Source organism: Dipodomys ordii, unplaced genomic scaffold, assembly GCF_000151885.1.
Source record: "Dipodomys ordii isolate 6190 unplaced genomic scaffold, Dord_2.0 Scaffold50, whole genome shotgun sequence".
NCBI lineage: Eukaryota > Metazoa > Chordata > Mammalia > Rodentia > Heteromyidae > Dipodomys > Dipodomys ordii.
The window spans coordinates 2,428,009-2,447,698 of NW_012267266.1; the positions used below are offsets into that span (position 1 = coordinate 2,428,009).

At 40.1% G+C, this 19,690-nt stretch overlaps 4 protein-coding genes across 4 annotated transcripts in view; all 4 read right to left on the reverse strand.

Moving 5' to 3' along the window:
- The window catches only part of LOC105988619 (protocadherin beta-12-like), a 16,184-nt gene extending 14,754 nt beyond the window's left edge, over positions 1-1,430 (reverse strand). The window contains exon 1 of the mRNA XM_013020290.1: positions 8-1,430. Within this exon, the coding sequence (XP_012875744.1) occupies positions 8-1,430 (1,423 nt within the window). The remainder of the gene's footprint in view (positions 1-7) is intronic.
- Positions 1,431-6,108: 4,678 nt separating this feature from the next.
- On the reverse strand, positions 6,109-8,478 carry LOC105988698 (protocadherin beta-18-like). Its single transcript, XM_013020373.1, has one exon. The coding sequence runs from the start codon at positions 8,476-8,478 to the stop codon at positions 6,109-6,111; it is 2,370 nt and encodes a 789-aa protein (XP_012875827.1).
- Positions 8,479-11,223: 2,745 nt separating this feature from the next.
- On the reverse strand, positions 11,224-13,623 carry LOC105988696 (protocadherin beta-16-like). Its single transcript, XM_013020371.1, has one exon. It carries the CDS (start codon positions 13,621-13,623, stop codon positions 11,224-11,226), a length of 2,400 nt encoding a protein of 799 aa, XP_012875825.1.
- Positions 13,624-19,407: 5,784 nt separating this feature from the next.
- Positions 19,408-19,690, reverse strand: part of LOC105988620 (protocadherin beta-13-like) — a 2,438-nt gene continuing 2,155 nt past the window's right edge. Inside the window, exon 2 of the mRNA XM_013020291.1 lies at positions 19,408-19,690. Coding sequence (XP_012875745.1) covers positions 19,468-19,690 — 223 coding nt within the window. The 3' untranslated portion in view covers positions 19,408-19,467.

Genomic DNA, 19,690 nt, shown 5'->3' on the forward strand with positions numbered 1-19,690 from the left:
TCTCTGTCTGTGGCGCTGATGGTGCCAATGTGCAGGGCGGGGCTGTTGTTCTCGCGGACCCACAGGGTGTAGGACGACTGCGTGAATTCGGGGGCGTTGTCGTTCACGTCGGACACCTGCAGGGTGATGGTGTGCTGGGTTTGCAGCTTGGGGGTTCCCAAGTCGGAGACGGTGATGGTGATGTTGTATTCAGCTTTGCTTTCTCTGTCAAGTGGTTTCTCTGTTTCTAAGGTGTAGTAATTATTAACTGAATATTTCAGTCGAAATGGAATGTCTTCTTCTATAGAGCAAACCATCTTTCCATTGACTCCTGAGTCTCTGTCCCATATACTAAAAACCATTATTACAGTCTCAGGCGAATTTTCTGGAATTGGGCTGGTAATTGATGACACAGCAATTTCAGGATAATTGTCATTCACATCCATCACCTCAATTCTGACAGTAGATTTTCCAAAAAGTCCTCCACCATCTGTGGCTTGAATGATTATCGAGTAGGATTGTATTGTTTCAAAGTCCAGATCTGCTCTTAAACTAACTTCTCCAGACTTCTGATTAATTTCAAATGTGTTTTGAATATCTTCGGAGGCATGGGAAAACATGTATGATATTTCACCATTTATTCCTGAGTCTAAATCCCAAGCTGATACAGTGACTACATGTGAGCCAACGATGCTGTCTTCTGAAATCTTCACTTCATAAAATGCATGCTCAAATTCAGGTGAGTTGTCATTTACGTCCACCACCATGACTTGAACTAAGGCAGTACCAGATCTGGGTGGGGACCCACCATCCAAAGCAGTAAGAATGAAGCTGAGCTCTGGCTGCTCTTCATAATCCAGTGCCTTGTCCATAACTAACTCTGGGTATTTCCTGTTGTCTGGATTGACTCTCATATTAACATGGAAATGAGAGTTTGGGCTTATTTTGTAGCTTTTTACAGCATTGATTCCCACATCTAAATCCTTTGCACTTTCTAGCAAGAACACAGAACCGACAGGACTATTCTCTGGGATTTTTAGGATCATTTCTTTTTCCAAGAAAATGGGAGAGTGGTCATTTATATCTGTCACCTGAAGCTCAATCGGTAAAAACTGCAAGGGGTTTTTCATTAATACCTGGAAATGTAGCACACAGGGCTCAGTGGAGCCACAAAGCTCCTCCCTGTCTAGCATTTCGCTTAAGAGCAAATCCCCAGTATTTAGGTTCAGCTGCAAAGGTAGTCTGTTTGCATTAGAGACCACCCGAGCCTCCCTTGATGAAAGCTTATTCACTTCCAGTCCCAAGTCTTTTACCAAATTACCCACAAAGGCTCCACTCTCAGTTTCCTCCATCACTGAAAAGCTCCTAGACTCAGCGTGAGACATTCCAAATAAAACAAAGAAAAGCAGGACTTGCCTTGTCTGCAGATTGCCTTCCCCTCCGTTCTGCATGACTCCTTTCCCAAAGGCTTTTTAAGAATCACTTCAGCACTACTTTGCAGTTCTAAGGAATGTGTCCCTTAATCAGCACTCCAAACTTCAGAACCCAAAGTATTTCAGTTCCACTGGAATGGCTTCTAGGTCACACCTTAATTGCTTGTTCTTTCTCTCTGGTCAATTCTGTGTGCACCCTTGGATAAGGGTCCACCACACGATGTAGTGTAATTTTTTTCCCCCTGTGATGTTATCCTGCAGCGCCACCATGTGTCTTCACAAAATTTTACAGTCTGATGAAAGCTATTTAAGTTCCATTCACATTGAGGTTCCCAGAAACAAGTATTTCCTCATCCTTTCAGCAATTAGCAATATACTTGGTATCTTATACCGATTATTTTATATTTCTGATGGTTAGTGGTGATATTAGTATTATTTTAATTCAATTAGTAGGTATACTTTCTCCTGAAACAACTAGATAATCTCAATTGTCAGAATACAGACGTACAAGATCTGATCCCTGGTCATCAGGAGTATGTAATTTTTTGGCAAAGATTGTAACTCTTAAACAAGGATAGTGTAGCAGATTGTGAAAGTTAACATAATCTCTACTTGGTCTTTCTTATATGGTAAGAGAATGTGGAAGCGTCCATTGGTCAAGAAGTTTTCTCAAGGGCTATGAAACTAGCAGATAGTTGTAACACGCAAAGGAATTTTTGTAGGTTTCTTTAGTATTAAACTGTCATTTTGTAAAAAATGAAGTAAGATACTGGGGGTACACATTATGTAAATCCGTAATTTGTTTTCAGCTTCTAACAAATTACAAGAAACATGCAACATTAATAAATGCAAACATAGGGGCTGGGAAGGTGGCTCAGTGGTAGAGTGCTTGCCTTACATGCATGAGGCCCTGGGATCGATTCCTCAGCACCACATAAGCAAAAAAGAAAAAAAGCCAGAAGTGGTGCTGTGGCTCAAGCCTAGCACTAGCCTTGAGCTGAAGAGCTGAGGGACAGCACCCAGGCCCAGAATTCAGGCCCCATGACCTGACCCCCCAAAAATAAAAATAAAATAAAAATAAATGCAAACATGTTAGTTTCATTTAAAGAAGAGCTGGTGTTCCCCTTAGTCCCAAGATTTTCCTAAGGACAACTATGATTACCTTCTTTTACAGTCCAGGGAGACAAAAATAGATATATTTTCCCCCAAATAGAACAAAAACACAACAATTACTCTGCTGAGACCACTTCAGCTTATGTTCCTGCTACTGATGTCATTAATGTCACAAAGGGTGAAGTTTCTAGACCTGGAATCTGGAGATATATCTTTGCCCCTTACTTTGATTAACCATGTTTGAGACTGTTTCTTAGCTTGGAGTGACTTCAATCCTAGTCAAAGTACATGATTACTATAGGATGAAGAAATGAGATGAGCAGTGTAGATGCTAGGTGCCCATTAATTGATGTCCAATAAAGAAGGCCCAACATACACTGATGAAAGAAGAATTAAAAAGTTGGCATGAAAATGCTAACTTCACATTACATTCTTAAAAATGTAAGCTGTATATACAGCTGATCCAGGAGAAAATGGTAGAAATTGAAAAGTAGGTGGAGTGACTATGCATCATTATTCTCCTTCTTTTAAGATATTCTCTAAGCTAACAAAATTAATAAAAATTTGAACTCATAGAGACAAAATGGATAAGCAAATATCTGCTTTGATGACAGAAAGCAAATGGAAAAGCCACTGACATAGCAACTCCAGGAAATGGTTAAAGATCCTGCTCTAAAGATACAAAAATTAGAGTTGCATTAAGTTCAAGACTTAGAGGAACCAAGTGCATAAGTAGACTGGAGTTAAGAATAGAAAAAAGTTGTTAGTTGAAAGCATTTATGCAGGAGAGTTGAATTCTTTGTTGCTTACCATTCTACAGAGTCAGAAAAGTAGCTCACTGTCAGGATAGTTAATCCGAGGGAAATTAAATGAAGCTTTCTTTAGTCTTGAATTCCAAGACCAATGCAAGTATGAGGTATAACAGTAAACTAAGCAAAGTAAGAAAGCTATGAGTTTTGAATCGTGAGATTTCTAGTTCCTATCCAAGTAATATCTTAGACTCACTCAGTGGATATTTCAGAATTCTAATATGAAGAGTATGATAGGTCCAAATAAAAGAACTACACATACTAATAGTTGTGGTTTTCCAAAGGTTGCAGCCATATCTTAGCATAATTACATTAGAGAAGAGCCCTGCCATCAACAGGACCTTTTAGTAACTAAGACTTGATTATTAGCATTTAATATGTCATGTTAAATAAGAGAACATATGTAAGGACTATCAGAAATTTGAGGAAATTTCTTTAACATAAAATAGACCGAGACAAAAAGAAACTCATAAAATTGGATGAAAGGAAATGTGTTTTAAATGTCTTAATATCCAGAGAAATTAAATTTAGTAAGAACATTTGCTTAGCATTTGTTTACATCATTTGTTATTCTAAGTGTTTTATACATAGTAACCTTTTTAGTATTCACAGAAATCATATGAAAGATGTGTTCTTAATTGTATAACATATAATAGATTAGGAGTTAATTGTCCCTTTTTAGCTGTATAACTTTTACCAAGTTCTTAACTTTCTTGATTCATTCTTATTTTTAAAATGGATATATAGCAATATTCATACTACACTTTTATAATATATTCTAAGATAATAACTAGATGAATTCTAGTGGAGAAAAGATATTACACTCATAAATATGTAACAGAATAGTATGAAGAGCATTCAGAGAAACAGAAAAAATTTTTGTTGATCATGGGGCTTGAATTATGGGCTTGGGTGCTGTCCCTGCTCTCTTTAGCTCAAGGTGAGTGTTCTACCGCTCAAGCCACAGTGCTACTTCTGGTTTTCTAGTGGTTTGTTGGAGATAAGAGTCTCACTGACTTTCCTGCTCAGGCTGGCTTTGAACTGTGATCCTCAGATCTCAGCCTCCTGAGCAGCTAGGATTACAGGCGTGAGCTACCAGTGCCTGGTAGAATAAGTATTCTAAATGCAACCAACAAGTAGAATAGTACTGAAATCTAAGGGATATTATTTACGGCCTAGAATTTTATACCCTTTAAAACTATCAATCAAATGAAAATAAAAGTATTACTTCACAATGTAAGGTCCCAAAATTTTTACCTCATTTGCCTCAGTTTTTATGATGGTATTGAAAGAAATGTGTTGGCCAAAAAAAGGGAGCAAACTAAGAAAAAAATTGCATTTGTTATTATAAAAGGAGAAGTAACATAGAAAAAATATTTAAAACTAAAAGATCTAGAATGAGAGCAATAGACCAAGAAAGCAGTCTAAATGAAGAAGAGATTTGAATGAAAGCCTTCAGGAAATACATGTTGTTAATTAGTATCAGATGCATTGTAATATTTTAAGTATAAAGGCTAATATTCAATGTTAATTTAAAAAATAATTAATAATTAACAATTAAAATAATTAACAAAGGCTGAGGGTTTAGCTTACCTGCCTAGCATAAAAATGACAGGACTGGCAAAAAAAAAAAGAAAAAGAAAAAAAAACAATCAGAAAGAACCCTAAAAGTTAGGAGAAAATCACCTACATGCAAAATGTGAACATTAACTGTTCATTGCTCATATGTGTATTTAGTAACTGAGAAACAAGAAAGGTAAATCCTTTTTTTATACAAAAAACGTGGCTAAGATATAAAACTGAATGTGAAGATAAAGCACTACAGCTGAGTGCAATAGTTTACACCCATACTTCTAACTACACTATGGACAGATTTCATGGATTGAAATCCAAGACAGACTAGAAAAAATGTTCTCAAAACCCCAACTCAGTGGCTTTGTGAAGTGGTGTGAGTCTACTATTCCAACAAATGGCAGGAAACCTGAAATAGAATATGACAGCCCAGTCTGGCCTCAAGATACAGACAGACCTTCTCTTAAAAACAAGCAGAGCAAAAACGTGATAAATGCAGTGGAAACCATCGCAAGGGTGCAAATCCCAGTGCCACCAAAAAAAAAAAACTGATGAAGAAATATAGACTTGCCATCTAGAAATACTGACATTAATTTCTCAGAAGAAGCCACTCTGTTAAAGGAATACTTTAGATAAAATTGTTATTCCTCATATTTTTTACTTTTTGTTTCAAGTTTGGCAGTAATCAAATTTACAATATAAAATAAAAATATTTCCAACAGTCCACCAATATTCTCACTGAGAAATTTTGAAAATGTTCCAGAGCATACAGCTTATTACATCTTATTAGAATTATAAGAAAATGTTGTTTTATATATCAGCAAGAGTGAACAAAATAAAATATTAGGAACTAATGAGCCGAAGAAACAAAAGGATCTGGGTTAATCCTCAACCTCAGCAGCCACAACAAAAACATCACCAATCACAGAAAAACCTCAGCTGTCTAGATTGAGAATAACAATAAATCAATGTTCACTTTGAAATGACAAACATTAAAAGTATTTATAAATGCATATAGATGTAATTCAACAGTTCATGCAAAAATATTGAAAACGTAACAAGACAAAAGGTAGACTACATGACAATTGAAAGTAAAATTAGTTGTGGTGCATAACAGCATAAAACTACTAATATAGTGCTGTAACAATTCAGAAACAACAAATATAAAGAGAACTTGGATGAAAATTGAATATAACACTACTTCAAAAGGTGGGGTTTTCATCATTATTACAAGGAGCATAAATATTAGGGTAAATCGGTTTCAAGAACTTGAAATCGCTACTCCCAGTAGAACCTCCCTGCAGACACACCTCATACTGGTAGCTGTGGGCCAGAGTCCCCGTGCCACTCACGTCCAGCAGGTGTCCAGGCAAGGGGCCATCGGGCAGCGCGCAGCCGGCCAGCGAGCGCGCCCTGCTCCTCCTGCACAGCCTGGCGGCCACGAAGAGCAGCAGAGACAAGAGGAAGAGAGAAGACACGGCCGCCAGCGCGATGACCAAGTAGGCAGTGAGGCGGTCGGGCTGCGCGCGCTCGGGCGCCTCCGCGTCGGGCAGCGGCAGGTAGGGCTGCGAGAAGCCATCCACCAGCAGCACGTGCAGCGTGACGCTGGCCGAGCGCGGCGGCTCGCCATTGTCCTTGACCAGCAGCAGCAGCCTGTGCTTGGGCGCGTCGCGCTCGCTCAGCAGCCTGGCGGTGCGCACCTCGCCATTGTGCGGCCACACGCTGAACAGCCCGGGCTCCGTGGCCTTGAGCAGCTGGAACGACAGCCAGGCGTTCTGGCCCGAGTCGCGGTCCACCGCCACCACCTTGCTCACCAGGTAGCCCGGCTCGGCCGCCCTGGGCAGCAGCTCGGTGCAGGGCGCAGACGCGTTCTGCAGCGGGTACAGCACGAAGGGCGAGTTGTCGTTGGCGTCCAGCACCTGCACGCGCACCAGCGCCTGGCTGCTGAGCGGGGGCGAGCCGCGGTCGGCGGCGCGCACGCGCACCTCGAACGCCTGCAGGGCCTCATAGTCCAGCGCCCTCAGGGCGAACAGCTGCCCGCTGTCCGCGTTGATGGACACCAGCGCCGCCGCCGCGTCGGCGCCGGGCTGCGGGCCGGGCAGCAGCGAGTAGGTCAGCTGGGCGTTGCTGCCCGAGTCTCTGTCTGTGGCGCTGATGGTGCCAATGTGCAGGGCGGGGCTGTTGTTCTCGCGGACCCACAGGGTGTAGGACGACTGCGTGAATTCGGGGGCGTTGTCGTTCACGTCGGACACCTGCAGGGTGAAGGTGTGCTGGGTTTGCAGTCTGGGGGTCCCCAAATCGGTGACGGTGATGGTGATGTTGTATTCAGCTCTGCTTTCTCTGTCTAGGGATCCTTCTGTCATTAGTATGTAAAAATTGTCCACAGATGGTTTCAGAAGGAAAGGGAGATTTTCTTGGATAGAACAATCCATCTTTCCATTTTCCCCGGAGTCTCTGTCTTTAACTCTAAAAACTGCCAGTATGGACTCAGGAGAGTTTTCTTCAACGTAGTTTGAAAGTGATGACATAATCAGTTCGGGAGGATTGTCATTAATGTCTAATACCTGAAGCCTAACTGTACATCTTGTAGAAAGGCCCCCTCCATCAACTGCCTGAATATTTATTTTGTAAGACTTCACTAACTCATAATCAAGCGATGCTTTGAGAATTATTTCCCCAGACAAAGGATTGATCTGAAACATTGCCTGAATATCTTCAGATGCATCAAAAAAAGAATAGGATATTTCTGCATTGACTCCTGAGTCAACATCTTCTGCTGAGACTTTAACAATAGCAGAGCCTATAGGGCTGTTTTCTGGAACTTGGGTCTCATAAACTGCCTGTGAAAACTGAGGGGCATTATCATTGATGTCCACAACCACAATATGTACAGTGGCTGTTCCAGACCTGGGTGGAATCCCACCATCCAATGCTGTCAGTGTTAAACTGAGCTCCTGCTGATCCTCCCAGTTCAGAGTTTTGTCAAGCACAAGCTCTGGATTTATTATGCCTTCATCACTGTCGCTAATTTCAATATGGAAAATGAGGTTGGGGTTGATGGTGTAATTTTGGATACCATTTAGTCCTTCATCCAAGTCCTGCGCTCTTTGTAGTGGAAATGCTGTCCCTTCAGCGGTATTTTCTGGTATTTTCAATACCATTTCTTTGTTTGGGAATACTGGTGCATGATCATTTATATCCATAAGTCTCAGTTGAGCCCGGTAAATCTGAAAGGGGTTATCCATTAAAATTTGAAAGTATAGAATACAGGGCTCTGTGGAGCTGCATAGCTTCTCCCGGTCTAGTTTTTCATTTGTGAGCAAATCTCCAGTATGAGAATCCAAGAGCAAGTGTTGTTTGTAAGAATCAGAAACCACTCTAGTTTTCCTTGCAAACAGCTCCTCCACCCTTAGCCCTAGATCCTGTGCAAGATTGACCACAAATGATCCTCTTTCTGATTCCTCAGCCACTGAATAAAGTCCAAACTCAGAACCATCTAAGCACACACCCCAAAACAAAAGGAGAAATAGCACTTGCCTTTGTCTCCAGAATAGCAGTCTCTTGGTCTCCATAGCTTCTCTTTTGGTCAGTACTAACCACAGCACAGCGCTCAGCATAAACAGCAGTCCAAAACTTCAGAAGTACTGTACATAGCAGCAGGGATGTAGAATTTATTTTGTTCCAAATCTCAGGCTGCAATAGCTTTTCTTCCCAGCTCATCGGCCAGGTTTCTTTTCTAATTTTTTTTTTTGTCATCGACTTTATCACAGCCTCAGTTCAATTTCCCCCTTTTTCTTTAGCCTGCAGCGCCACCACGTGGCTTCTAACACTCTAAATGGCTGTGTACAATATTTGTGTGTTCTTATGTATTTACTTAAAATTTTCCTTTATTAGTTTTTCTCAATTTTTATTTTTTCTTTTGTGGAAAAAGTTGAGATAGAAATCCATTTACATTATTCTATTATTCACTGATTCATAGAAAAGTTAAAATTTTAAATATTGGGAAAAAAGTTTCTAGAAGTACTTTGTTCACTACCATGCTAGATTTATCTCTCCAAAACCTTTCACTTCTACATAACTACCATGGAACCAAAGGGACTACATAACTACCATGGAACCAAAGGGGGAATTCTGAGTACCTTTTTGGACAACCAAAACAACGGCTAGAATTTGTTTGGAAACATTGAGTACACACACACACACACACACACACACACAAACTGGCAAAGGAAACCTGTTCCACACCTCCTTCAAAAAATGCTTTCAAAATCCCATTACATTACCTGATCAATTGTTCTTTTGTTATCAGAATCCATCATTTAAGCTATCCCTCCTCTGTGCTCCTGTAAAATCTTATTACTATGATTGACCTGTGAATGGCTATACTTTCTATTTCATACCAATCTGTCCATTCTTCAGTATATGAGCTATTTGAAGACAGGAACTATATCTTAGTCATTCCTTAGCCAATCAGTCAGTCAACAATGCCTATTAAGGCATGCATAGAACTTTGGCAAATAGGACAAGGATAGCAGCATTCCCTTTCTTTCAATTCCTACCATTTGAAAACTGTTTGCTTCATTTGCTTGAAATTTGCAATTCTGTTCCTTTTATTTGCCCTCGTTTTTTGGTATATTAGATTTAAAGTAATTTGCAGCATTAAAGAAGGGGTTGATCTTTATTTTTCTAGAGCAAAATAAACTTTATTTTTAGCAAATAACCAGACAACATTCTGTTGGTCTTTGTGGGCTATCAGATCACTGTTATAGCTTAACTCTGAAGTTATCACCAAAAGGCAACTGTAAACAACATTCAGAGAGAGTTTTTCTAGATGCAGTCAAATTTTCAGTAAATAAACAGCTGGCATAACTGTACCAGACTATTAGTAAAGTTTTTCTAGTCTCTCTTTGGGGTTGATCTTTATTTTAAAACCAATCTTAGTTGAAAGCTAATAAGACCTAATCTCTCTGCATCAAAGGAAGAAGACTGGACCTAATGGCACATGGCCGTAATAGCAGCTGTTCAAATGGAGGCAGGAAGATAAGATTATATCTCAAAAACAAAATATACAGATGGAAGTGCTGTGGTGTAGCTCAAGTGCTAGAATTCTGTATAGCATTCATGAGGCATTGGCTCAACCACAGTACCACAAAAAGGCCAAGGATACCCCATATCAAAACAATTATTAAAGCAACCATACTATCATAACATCTGCCTCACAATTTTAATCAAAGGAGGAAAGCAGCAGCAATTCTCCTATAATAATAAGGGGTGTGTAGAACAAAACTAACCTTTCCCAACCTTTAAATCTGTTGACCATAAAAAAGTCACACAATCTAAACTTGTCTTTGATAACTTCTACTATTTATTAAATTTAATGGGATTGAATTATAACACATAACAGATACTTTTGATTTCTTGCGTTTAGACTAAAAGAATGAATTTGTAAATATTTCTATATAATACTGCAAAATGTCTAAAATTTGCCCTTATAATTCCAAAGTTAAGGACATTCACACTCACAATAATTTACAATTTTTCCCTTGTTTTGAGTTAGATAAGAGTATATACTTAAACAACTTATATCACTTACAAACTTAGTTTAAATAGTGAAAATCAAATAGAACATTTAAAACATGACATGTTGACGAGCGTCAGTGGCTCATGCCTGTAATCCTAGCTACTCAGGAGGCTGAGATCTGAGAACCACGGTTCAAAGCCAGCCTGGGCAGAAATGTCCATGAGACTCTTATCTCCAAATTACCACCAGAAAACTGGAAGTGACACTGTGGCTCAAGTGGTAGAGCACTTATCTTGAGCTAAAGAGCTCAGGGACAGTTCTTAGGCCCAGAGTTCAAGCCTATGACCGAAATAAACAAATGAACAAAAACACACAACATACTTGTATGATGATTGTTCTAATGACGATCAAAGATGACTAACAAAAAGAATATCAGTTTATAAAGGAAAATAGAAGACATAAAATATTATTTATGAATATCACTTGCAGTAAAATATTGTAATAAGTCTACAAAAAGAAAACTGGAAAATATATACTAAATTTAAAGTCAATAAAGACATGAATAAAGTATAAATCCTTCACCAAGGATGTAATTTTGTAAAGAAAAGCCTTTTCATTCATTGAGAGTTGGAGAAACATACATTGAAATAAATGAAGAAAAATTGCTCAGTTAAACACAAAATTGGAAATTAATGAATCAAACAAGAAAGTAAATAGCGAGTATTAGCAGTAACGAATGAAACAATTAAATCGCCAAGAAAATAATAAGTGAAGATCCTTCGTAAGCAGATTTCTATCAGTAATTAAAACCTAAACTGTTTCGGAAAGGAGAATTTTCCTCTATCTCTTTCCCAGAGCCCTGGGGCTGGAGATTGGGGATGATAGGCTTCAGGAATTTGAACTCATTAGTGCCAGCACCTCCCTGCAGACACACCTCATACTGGTAGCTGTGGGCCAGGGTCCCTGTGCCACTCACGTCCAGCAGGTGTCCAGGCAAGGGGCCATCGGGCAGCGCGCAGCCGGCCAGCGAGCGCGCCCTGCTCCTCCTGCACAGCCTGGCGGCCACGAAGAGCAGCAGAGACAAGAGGAAGAGAGAAGACACGGCCGCCAGCGCGATGACCAAGTAGGCAGTGAGGCGGTCGGGCTGCGCGCGCTCGGGCGCCGCCGCGTCGGGCAGCGGCAGGTAGGGCTGCGAGAAGCCATCCACCAGCAGCACGTGCAGCGTGACGCTGGCCGAGCGCGGCGGCTCGCCATTGTCCTTGACCAGCAGCAGCAGCCTGTGCTTGGGCGCGTCGCGCTCGCTCAGCAGCCTGGCGGTGCGCACCTCGCCATTGTGCGGCCACACGCTGAACAGCCCGGGCTCCGTGGCCTTGAGCAGCTGGAACGACAGCCAGGCGTTCTGGCCCGAGTCGCGGTCCACCGCCACCACCTTGCTCACCAGGTAGCCCGGCTCGGCCGCCCTGGGCAGCAGCTCGGTGCAGGGCGCAGACGCGTTCTGCAGCGGGTACAGCACGAAGGGCGAGTTGTCGTTGGCGTCCAGCACCTGCACGCGCACCAGCGCCTGGCTGCTGAGCGGGGGCGAGCCGCGGTCGGCGGCGCGCACGCGCACCTCGAACGCCTGCAGGGCCTCATAGTCCAGCGCCCTCAGGGCGAACAGCTGCCCGCTGTCCGCGTTGATGGACACCAGCGCCGCCGCCGCGTCGGCGCCGGGCTGCGGGCCGGGCAGCAGCGAGTAGGTCAGCTGGGCGTTGCTGCCCGAGTCTCTGTCTGTGGCGCTGATGGTGCCAATGTGCAGGGCGGGGCTGTTGTTCTCGCGGACCCACAGGGTGTAGGACGACTGCGTGAATTCGGGGGCGTTGTCGTTCATGTCGGACACCTGCAGGGTGATGGTGTGCTGAGTTTGCAGCCTGGGAGTCCCCAAGTCGGAGACAGTGATGGTGATGTTGTATTCATCTCTTTCTTCTCTGTCTAGTGCTCTTTCTGTTACCAAGGTGTAGAAGTTCTTTCCTGAAGATTTTAGAAGAAAGGGAAGATCTTCTGGAATGGAAGAAACCATCTTCCCATTGGTTCCTGAGTCAGAATCTGAAACACTGAAAACCGCAACTACCGTATCTGGGGAGTTTTCTGGGACCGGGTTTGTAATTGCGGACATGGTCACTTCTGGTGGGTTGTCATTTATGTCCACAACCTGTAGGACAAGGGTGCATTTTCCTGAAAGACCACCGCCATCTGTGGCCTCTATGTCCATTTCATAAAACTTTACTGTTTCAAAATCTACTTGTTTCTTCAGCCGAATTTCTCCTGTCATAGGATTAACCTCTAAAATTTTGTTAGTTTCTTCAGAAGAGTGGGCGAGTGTGTACACTATTTGCCCATAGGCTCCACTGTCTATGTCCCTGGCGGAGACTGTGACCACCAAAGAGCCTACTGAGCTATTCTCAGGAACCTGCACCTTGTAGATAGGCTGCTGAAATTCAGGGGCATTGTCATTGATGTCTACTATTTCAATGCGGACCTGTGAGGTCCCAGACCGAGGTGGAGAGCCGCCATCCAACGCTGTCAAGGTTAGTCTTACTTCAGGCTCCTGCTCCCGATCTAGCTCTTTTTCCAGCACCAGCTCTGGGTATTTCCTACCATCGCTGCGATTACGGGTTAGAACATGGAAGTGAGAGTTGGGACTGATGTTATACTTCTGAACATTATTGTTTCCTACGTCCAAGTCCAGAGCATTATTAAGAAGGAATGTATTTCCTAGTGGGCTATTTTCTAGTATTTTAAAAACCATTTCTTTTTCAGTGAACACGGGAGAATTATCATTTATGTCTTTCACTCTCAGTTCAGCCTGAAATATCTCTAAAGGCATTTCCATCAACACTTGGAAATATAGTATGCAAGGCTCCGTGGTACCGCATAGCTCCTCGCGATCTATTTTCTCATTTATGAGCAAATCTCCAGTCTGTACCTTGAGCTGCAAATGCTCTTTATTTCCCTGGGAAATTACTCTGGCCCGGCGGGTGGACAACTGTGGCAATTCCAGCCCCAGGTCTTTTCCTAGATTGGCTACGAAGGAGCCTTTCTCCATTTCTTCCACCACGAAATAGGGCCCCAGCTCTGTGTCCGCCCCAGACATGCTCAATAAAACAAAGAAAATTAAGACTTGCCTTTGTCTCTGATTTGGTATCCATCCAATCTCCATTGCTTTTTCTTGAAAATTTGATTCACAGAAGCTTCAGGTATTCCTAGGATCCTTGTAGCTCTGTCCTGCAGACCAGAGCGTCAGAACGAAACAGCTGAACAGCTTTTTATAAAGGCTTCTCACTCGCGTTTGCTCCAGCCGAAAAAGCTTATCTTGTGCTTCCAAGCGCCCCGAGGAGAAACTGGCTGTGATATGGGAGTTGCAGTTACAAATGTATATAGTGCATCTTCTTAGCCTGCAGCGCCACCATGCGTTCTCATTGAGCCTTGCATTTTCTCGTTTATCAGGAGGCAAAATTGTCCAAAATGTTGGGATAGGTTATGTTATATAAAACACTGAGTGGTGAGTATAGACAAAGTTCCATAATGTTTCTTGAAAAAGAACATAAAGAGAAAACTACCACTTATATTACTGACTAATGATGCTGAGTGTTTGCTTAAATAATTAGCATTTGACTTGTGAAGACCATGTACTTAAAATATTTTAACTTACGTGGGAACAGTTTCATATGTACATATTTTTCATTGTACTTACAAAAGAATTTAAAAGTAAGCAATACATAAATTACAATCAATGGCATTCTAAGAGTGTACTGCTATTAAAGATACTCCAATAGTGCATACATATTAAAAATGGATTGTCTCTTTCCAACATCTGAAACAGAATTCTGAGTTTTCTGAATTTTAAAATTATTTCTAAGAAGGTAGAAGGTTCTCAGTGTTGGGCATGCATGCCACACTTCTGGATTCTTGAAATAAAAGTTAACAACAGTTTCTTTTATTCTTTAAAAAATTAGGATGTTATTCATAGAGCATACAATACTGTACTCAAAGTACAGGATGCAGGAGTTGAAAATATATTCATGGAGTTCTGTATCCATCATCACAGTCGATTTTGAAATATATCACCTCAGAAATTACATTCTTTAGCTATGTTCCCACTATTTCTCCATTTCTTCTACTCTCCACCATAAGTATTGGTTAGTATATTTTGTCTCCATAGAGTTTCATTTGTCAGACCTTTAAATGGATGCAATGACACATGGACTTTTGTGACTGGTTGCTTTCACAATACTTTCAAAGTTCATCAAGGTGTAGCATGTGTAGCTACTTCTCTACTGTTTTGGGCTGAATGTACCTTGTACTCATTAAGACATTTGGGAAGTTCCCACTTTGGGGGCTATTCCAACTAATGCTACTATGAACATTTATAAACATGGTTTTGTGTGGACATGTCTTACTTCTTGTAGGAATAGAATTACTGGTTATGCAATGGTTTTATGCTTGTTAGAGCAATGGCCAGAATGTTTTCCAAAGTAGCTGCAAGATTTTATATTCTCATCAAAAGTATATTCAGATTCTAGTATTTCAACCCAAGACTTGCAGTGTCACTAAATTATTAATTGGCTCCATCATATTGGATTGCTATAATTTTGATTTGTATTTCATTGATGAATCTTTACATGTGTTTATTAACCATGGACACACAGTCCTTTGAAAAAAAGTTATTCACATATTTGTTCACTTTTATTTGATTGACATCTTTTTCTAATTGAATTGCAAGAGATCTATACATTCTAGATGTAAAAGTTTTCTTGTATTTGGATTCTTGTTGTTCAAGTTTCCCAATTCTATAATTTGAATTTAACTTCAGTGAAGATTCATGATGCAGAGGGCAGGTAATCAGAGGTACAATGTATGTTTATCATGTATGATGCTCTGAGTTTGTTCTCTAGCATATTTTCTCCTCTTCACAAAGTATTTATGATATTCTAGTGAATTGAATGTCTTTGTTAATGGGTTTAAGATTTTTTTTGTTTGTTTTTTGGTCGGTCATGGGAGTTGAACTCTGCCCCTGCGCTCTTCAGCTCAAGGCGAGCGCTCTACCACTTGAACCACAGCACCACTTCCAGGTTTAAGATGTTTTTAAACTATCTTAAATTCAACATTAAGTCAACAAGGCTTAAATTTCTACTATAAATACACACACGCACGCATGCACACACACACATGCACACACACACACACACACACACACACACACAAATCTTCCTTTGGTCACAGGTGGTGTTAATAGAGTGAATATTTTCCCCCAAGCAGTCAATCTGTGGTAGATGCATCACTCATGGGATTCTTATGGAATGGAATATTGTCCACTCAAAGATGTCCCCAAATCTGTATGTTAAACTATGTTTCAAACGAATCTTTATATTCTTGACCATTAAAGAATTTGTGAAAGGAGAACCTTCCTGTGTTATCTAGGTGGAACAGAACCCTTCCAGGTTACTCTCAGGAGATGTAACTATTAAAAAATAACCAGAGAAATTGATGGGAAGGGTTAGGTCAGGGGGATGGGGGAGAATAATGAAAAGGGGGAATATCAATCAAGGTGAAATGTACTTGTAAACTGAATTGGAACTTTTTTGTGTAACTACTAAAGATAATAAAAACATAGTTTACAAATGACCAGAGAAGCAATGTTGCTGGCTTTAAAGTTGGATAAAGGGGCCACAAGACAGGTAAGATTGACAGCATCTAGAAGATGGAAAACAGAAAAACATGGGTTTTCTAGAGTTACCAAAATATAACACATCCCTTTTGCTGATACTTTATTTTAACTCAGACTCATATCAAACTGATCTGTATAACTAAAGAACATATGTATTTATTGTTTAAGCTACTAAGCTTGTGATGCTTTTGTTGGCAATAGAAAAGAGAAAACTAAGAAATAACAAAAGCATGAATTTTCAGTTGACAAAAAGTCAATGACTTTTAAAGAATATTGTTATGTATAACAACTGCTGAGAAATATCTCATTCTTCTCTGATTAGTCATTTTTTCAGAATAAACTCATTGTCTCCCTTATATTTTCCAGTTTAATTTTTAAGAGGGTTTGCCAAAGACATATGCTTATTCTTATAGAAAATAAATGGATCCCAACAGTTTTTTCCTATTGAATTCCTAGATACCTAACTTACTTAACTAAAATTCCTCTGCAACATTCTCTGTACCTTTCTAAAATTTTTCAGTTACAACTAGCACTAGAATAGCAATAGCTCCCAAACACATATACTGAAATAACTATAGTACATTAATGTTAACAAGAATGTGAAAATTTACATACATACACATAATGACTACAAAAAAAGCCTAGCAGATGCAAGAAATGAAACCATAGGGAGACTGTACTGACTATTCAGGGCAGCCATTTATGCAATAATAGATGTGTCATGCTAAAATCATAAGGAGATTACGCTGATTTTCATGAAGATTAATTGGGGTGTGTAAACCATCTTCCTAGACCATTGCTTCTGTAGCACATTGAGATTATCTTTTAAAGTTGTATGGTCACTTGTATAAAAAAATATAGAAATGATTGACTAAAGGTTATGTTTTAGCAGGAGATTTTATTCATGGTTTATGAGTAGGACTAATAGATGAATTTAGTTCTTTAGGAAAACAATGTTACCAATGAATGCCTGCCAATGAAGTATATTGTTTAAGAAGTAAGGCATTATTAAGGAAGACTTCAATTGTTTTTCAAATTTTTCCTTTTATTATTTGGAAGCATAAGCAAGATACTTAACCTTTATAAGTTTTCTTATATGTAAAAGGAAATAATATGCCAACCGCCTTAGGTGAGGAAAAGGCAAAAAGATCATCTCTTTACTAAATTAGAAATCTGGAAATAAGAGCATCAAAAGCTCAATCTGTATACTTAAGCTCTGTACAGTTTAATACAGATAGATAGACAGGTAGATAGATTTAATTCTAAAATTTACCTTTAAATTGCTCAGCTACTTGGCAGAGGAAGACCCAGAGTATTGAGGTTTAGGTTGAGCTAATGATGAAGGTAATAGATTCCATTTCAATAAATAATCTGGCATGATGATGTGTGCCTCTGGTTCTAGATAAGTGAAAAGTACAGATAGAATCCTGATCTGAGACTAACCTGGGCAAAAATGGAAGATGCTTTCTGAAAAAATAACTAAAGAAAATAAGGACACAGGTGTGACTCAAGTGGTAGAGTATGCCTCAGAAGCTCAAGGTCCTAAATTCCAAGCCCAGTGCCAGAAAAAAAACATATCAAAACAAAAATTGGATTCCACGGAAGGTAGTATAAAAACTAATGTGAGTGGTGGCTTACATGAGAAAAAATGCTCCATTAATTTTTACCAGGTACTAATAACTCAAACTTGTAATCCTACCTATTCATGAGGCTGAGATCTGAGGATTGAGATTTGAAGTTTGAAGCCAGCCCTGGCAGGAAAGTCATGAGGCTCTTATCTCCAATGGATCAGCAAAAAGTAACCCAGAAGTGGACCTGTGGCTCAAGCAGTAGAGCAATAGCCCTGAGCAAAAAGCTCAAGCCCCAGGACCAGCACAAAAACGAGTTCATTTCTTGAGAAAAAGAAGTTCAGAAGTAGGCAATCTAGTGATGACAATGTGACTCCAGGGTCACCAGGGATGATTTTTTTTTATTCTATGCTGCTTGTCTTGGTTCCTTGTTTCTACCATTAGAAGTCCAACTAAACAAAGGAGGGAATAACAATGTTCAATAAGAAATGTACTCATTATCTTACTCATGTAACTGTCACTCTCCTATACAGCATCTTTACAATAAAATAAAAATTTTAAAGTCCAACTATAGATGATTTTTATGTGCCTTCTTTCAACTCAGGTGTTATTCCTAGATGCATAATCACATAATTCTTATAGAATGGAACAGAGATGCTAACGGAGGCAAGGAAGGAATTCCTTAACAGATGAAACATCTCCCTTTACACAATCTTCTTGGAGAGTGAGGGGATAGACAGTTCAGTGATAGCATGCTTGCCTAACATGCATGAAGCCCACTGTTGATTCTGAGCAGAGTGTGTGACATATTTACATGTGCACACATGGGGTTCTGGAAGATACTTGCAACATTGGTACATTCTTTTCACAGACTATATTGTCACATATATATAGTTCTGCCAAAAAGACTGAAAACTTATCTTTTTGACTATGCACATTACTGAAAATTTAGGATCTGATACTATAAGAAGAAAAATGAACATTAGCTACTGCAGTTTCTCCATGTTTCTCAAACTGGGGGAAAAGACAGTTTCACTACAATGTTTCTTCATCTTACTATGTAAATATGGTGCAAGTTCCTGCCTTCTTAACATGGATGAAGCTCAATGAAGCAGTTTGCAATTATTATATCCACTACTACTGATATGTGAATGAAAAAATAAGTGCAATTATAGGTCAGTTTAGGAGAAAACAGCATACAAGAAGATTCTGAAACAAGAGCCAGACATTCTACTTATACCAGGTCTCTGCCATACTAATTACACTTCAGTGTGTGTGTGTGTGTGTGTGTGTGTGTGTGACTGCTCTTTATTTACCCAAAGGACTGACAATATAAGACTATACAAGGAAATAAAATTGATATGTAAAATGAGTTGCCATCTTTATTCCCTGTGCATAAACCTGAGCTGTTCCACAACTAGGATTTACATTATACTTGCTTTCATCAGGTTTTGAAAGAAGAAATTTAGAAATGTTCACCTTATACCACGGAGAAAGATGACATAAGCAAAAGATGACATTTAAGCATGCAGACATACTTAAAGTATTTTGAAACTTCATAATAAGCAGAATAGGAAAACAACTTTAAACAACACAAAAATGAAATATTGATTGAGAAAACCAACTATTTTAACTGAATGTAAAAAGCTAGGTCAGATCTACAGTTGCCACTTTCTCTCATTTATGGCCAAAGGAAATGCCTATGCAAATTAGGTTAAATTGGTTTCAGAATCTTGAACTCATTCGTTAGAATATGAAATCATTCCCATTACTGGATATTGAAGCCCAAACTATTGCGGAAGCTAGGCATACCCTCTAGTTCATTCCCAGGGACCTGGGGGGATAGGTTTGGAAACACTGGCTTCAGGAATTTGAACTCATTGGTGCCAGCACCTGCCTGCAGACACACCTCATACTGGTAGCTGTGGGCCAGGGTCCCCGTGCCACTCACGTCCAGCAGGTGTCCAGGCAAGGGGCCATCGGGCAGCGCG

Bases quoted from the DNA above. Each gene is read 5' to 3' on its own strand.
- LOC105988698 (XM_013020373.1), bottom strand. From the start codon at position 8,478: ATGGAGACCAAGAGACTGCTATTCTGGAGACAAAGGCAAGTGCTATTT.
- LOC105988696 (XM_013020371.1), bottom strand. From the start codon at position 13,623: ATGGAGATTGGATGGATACCAAATCAGAGACAAAGGCAAGTCTTAATT.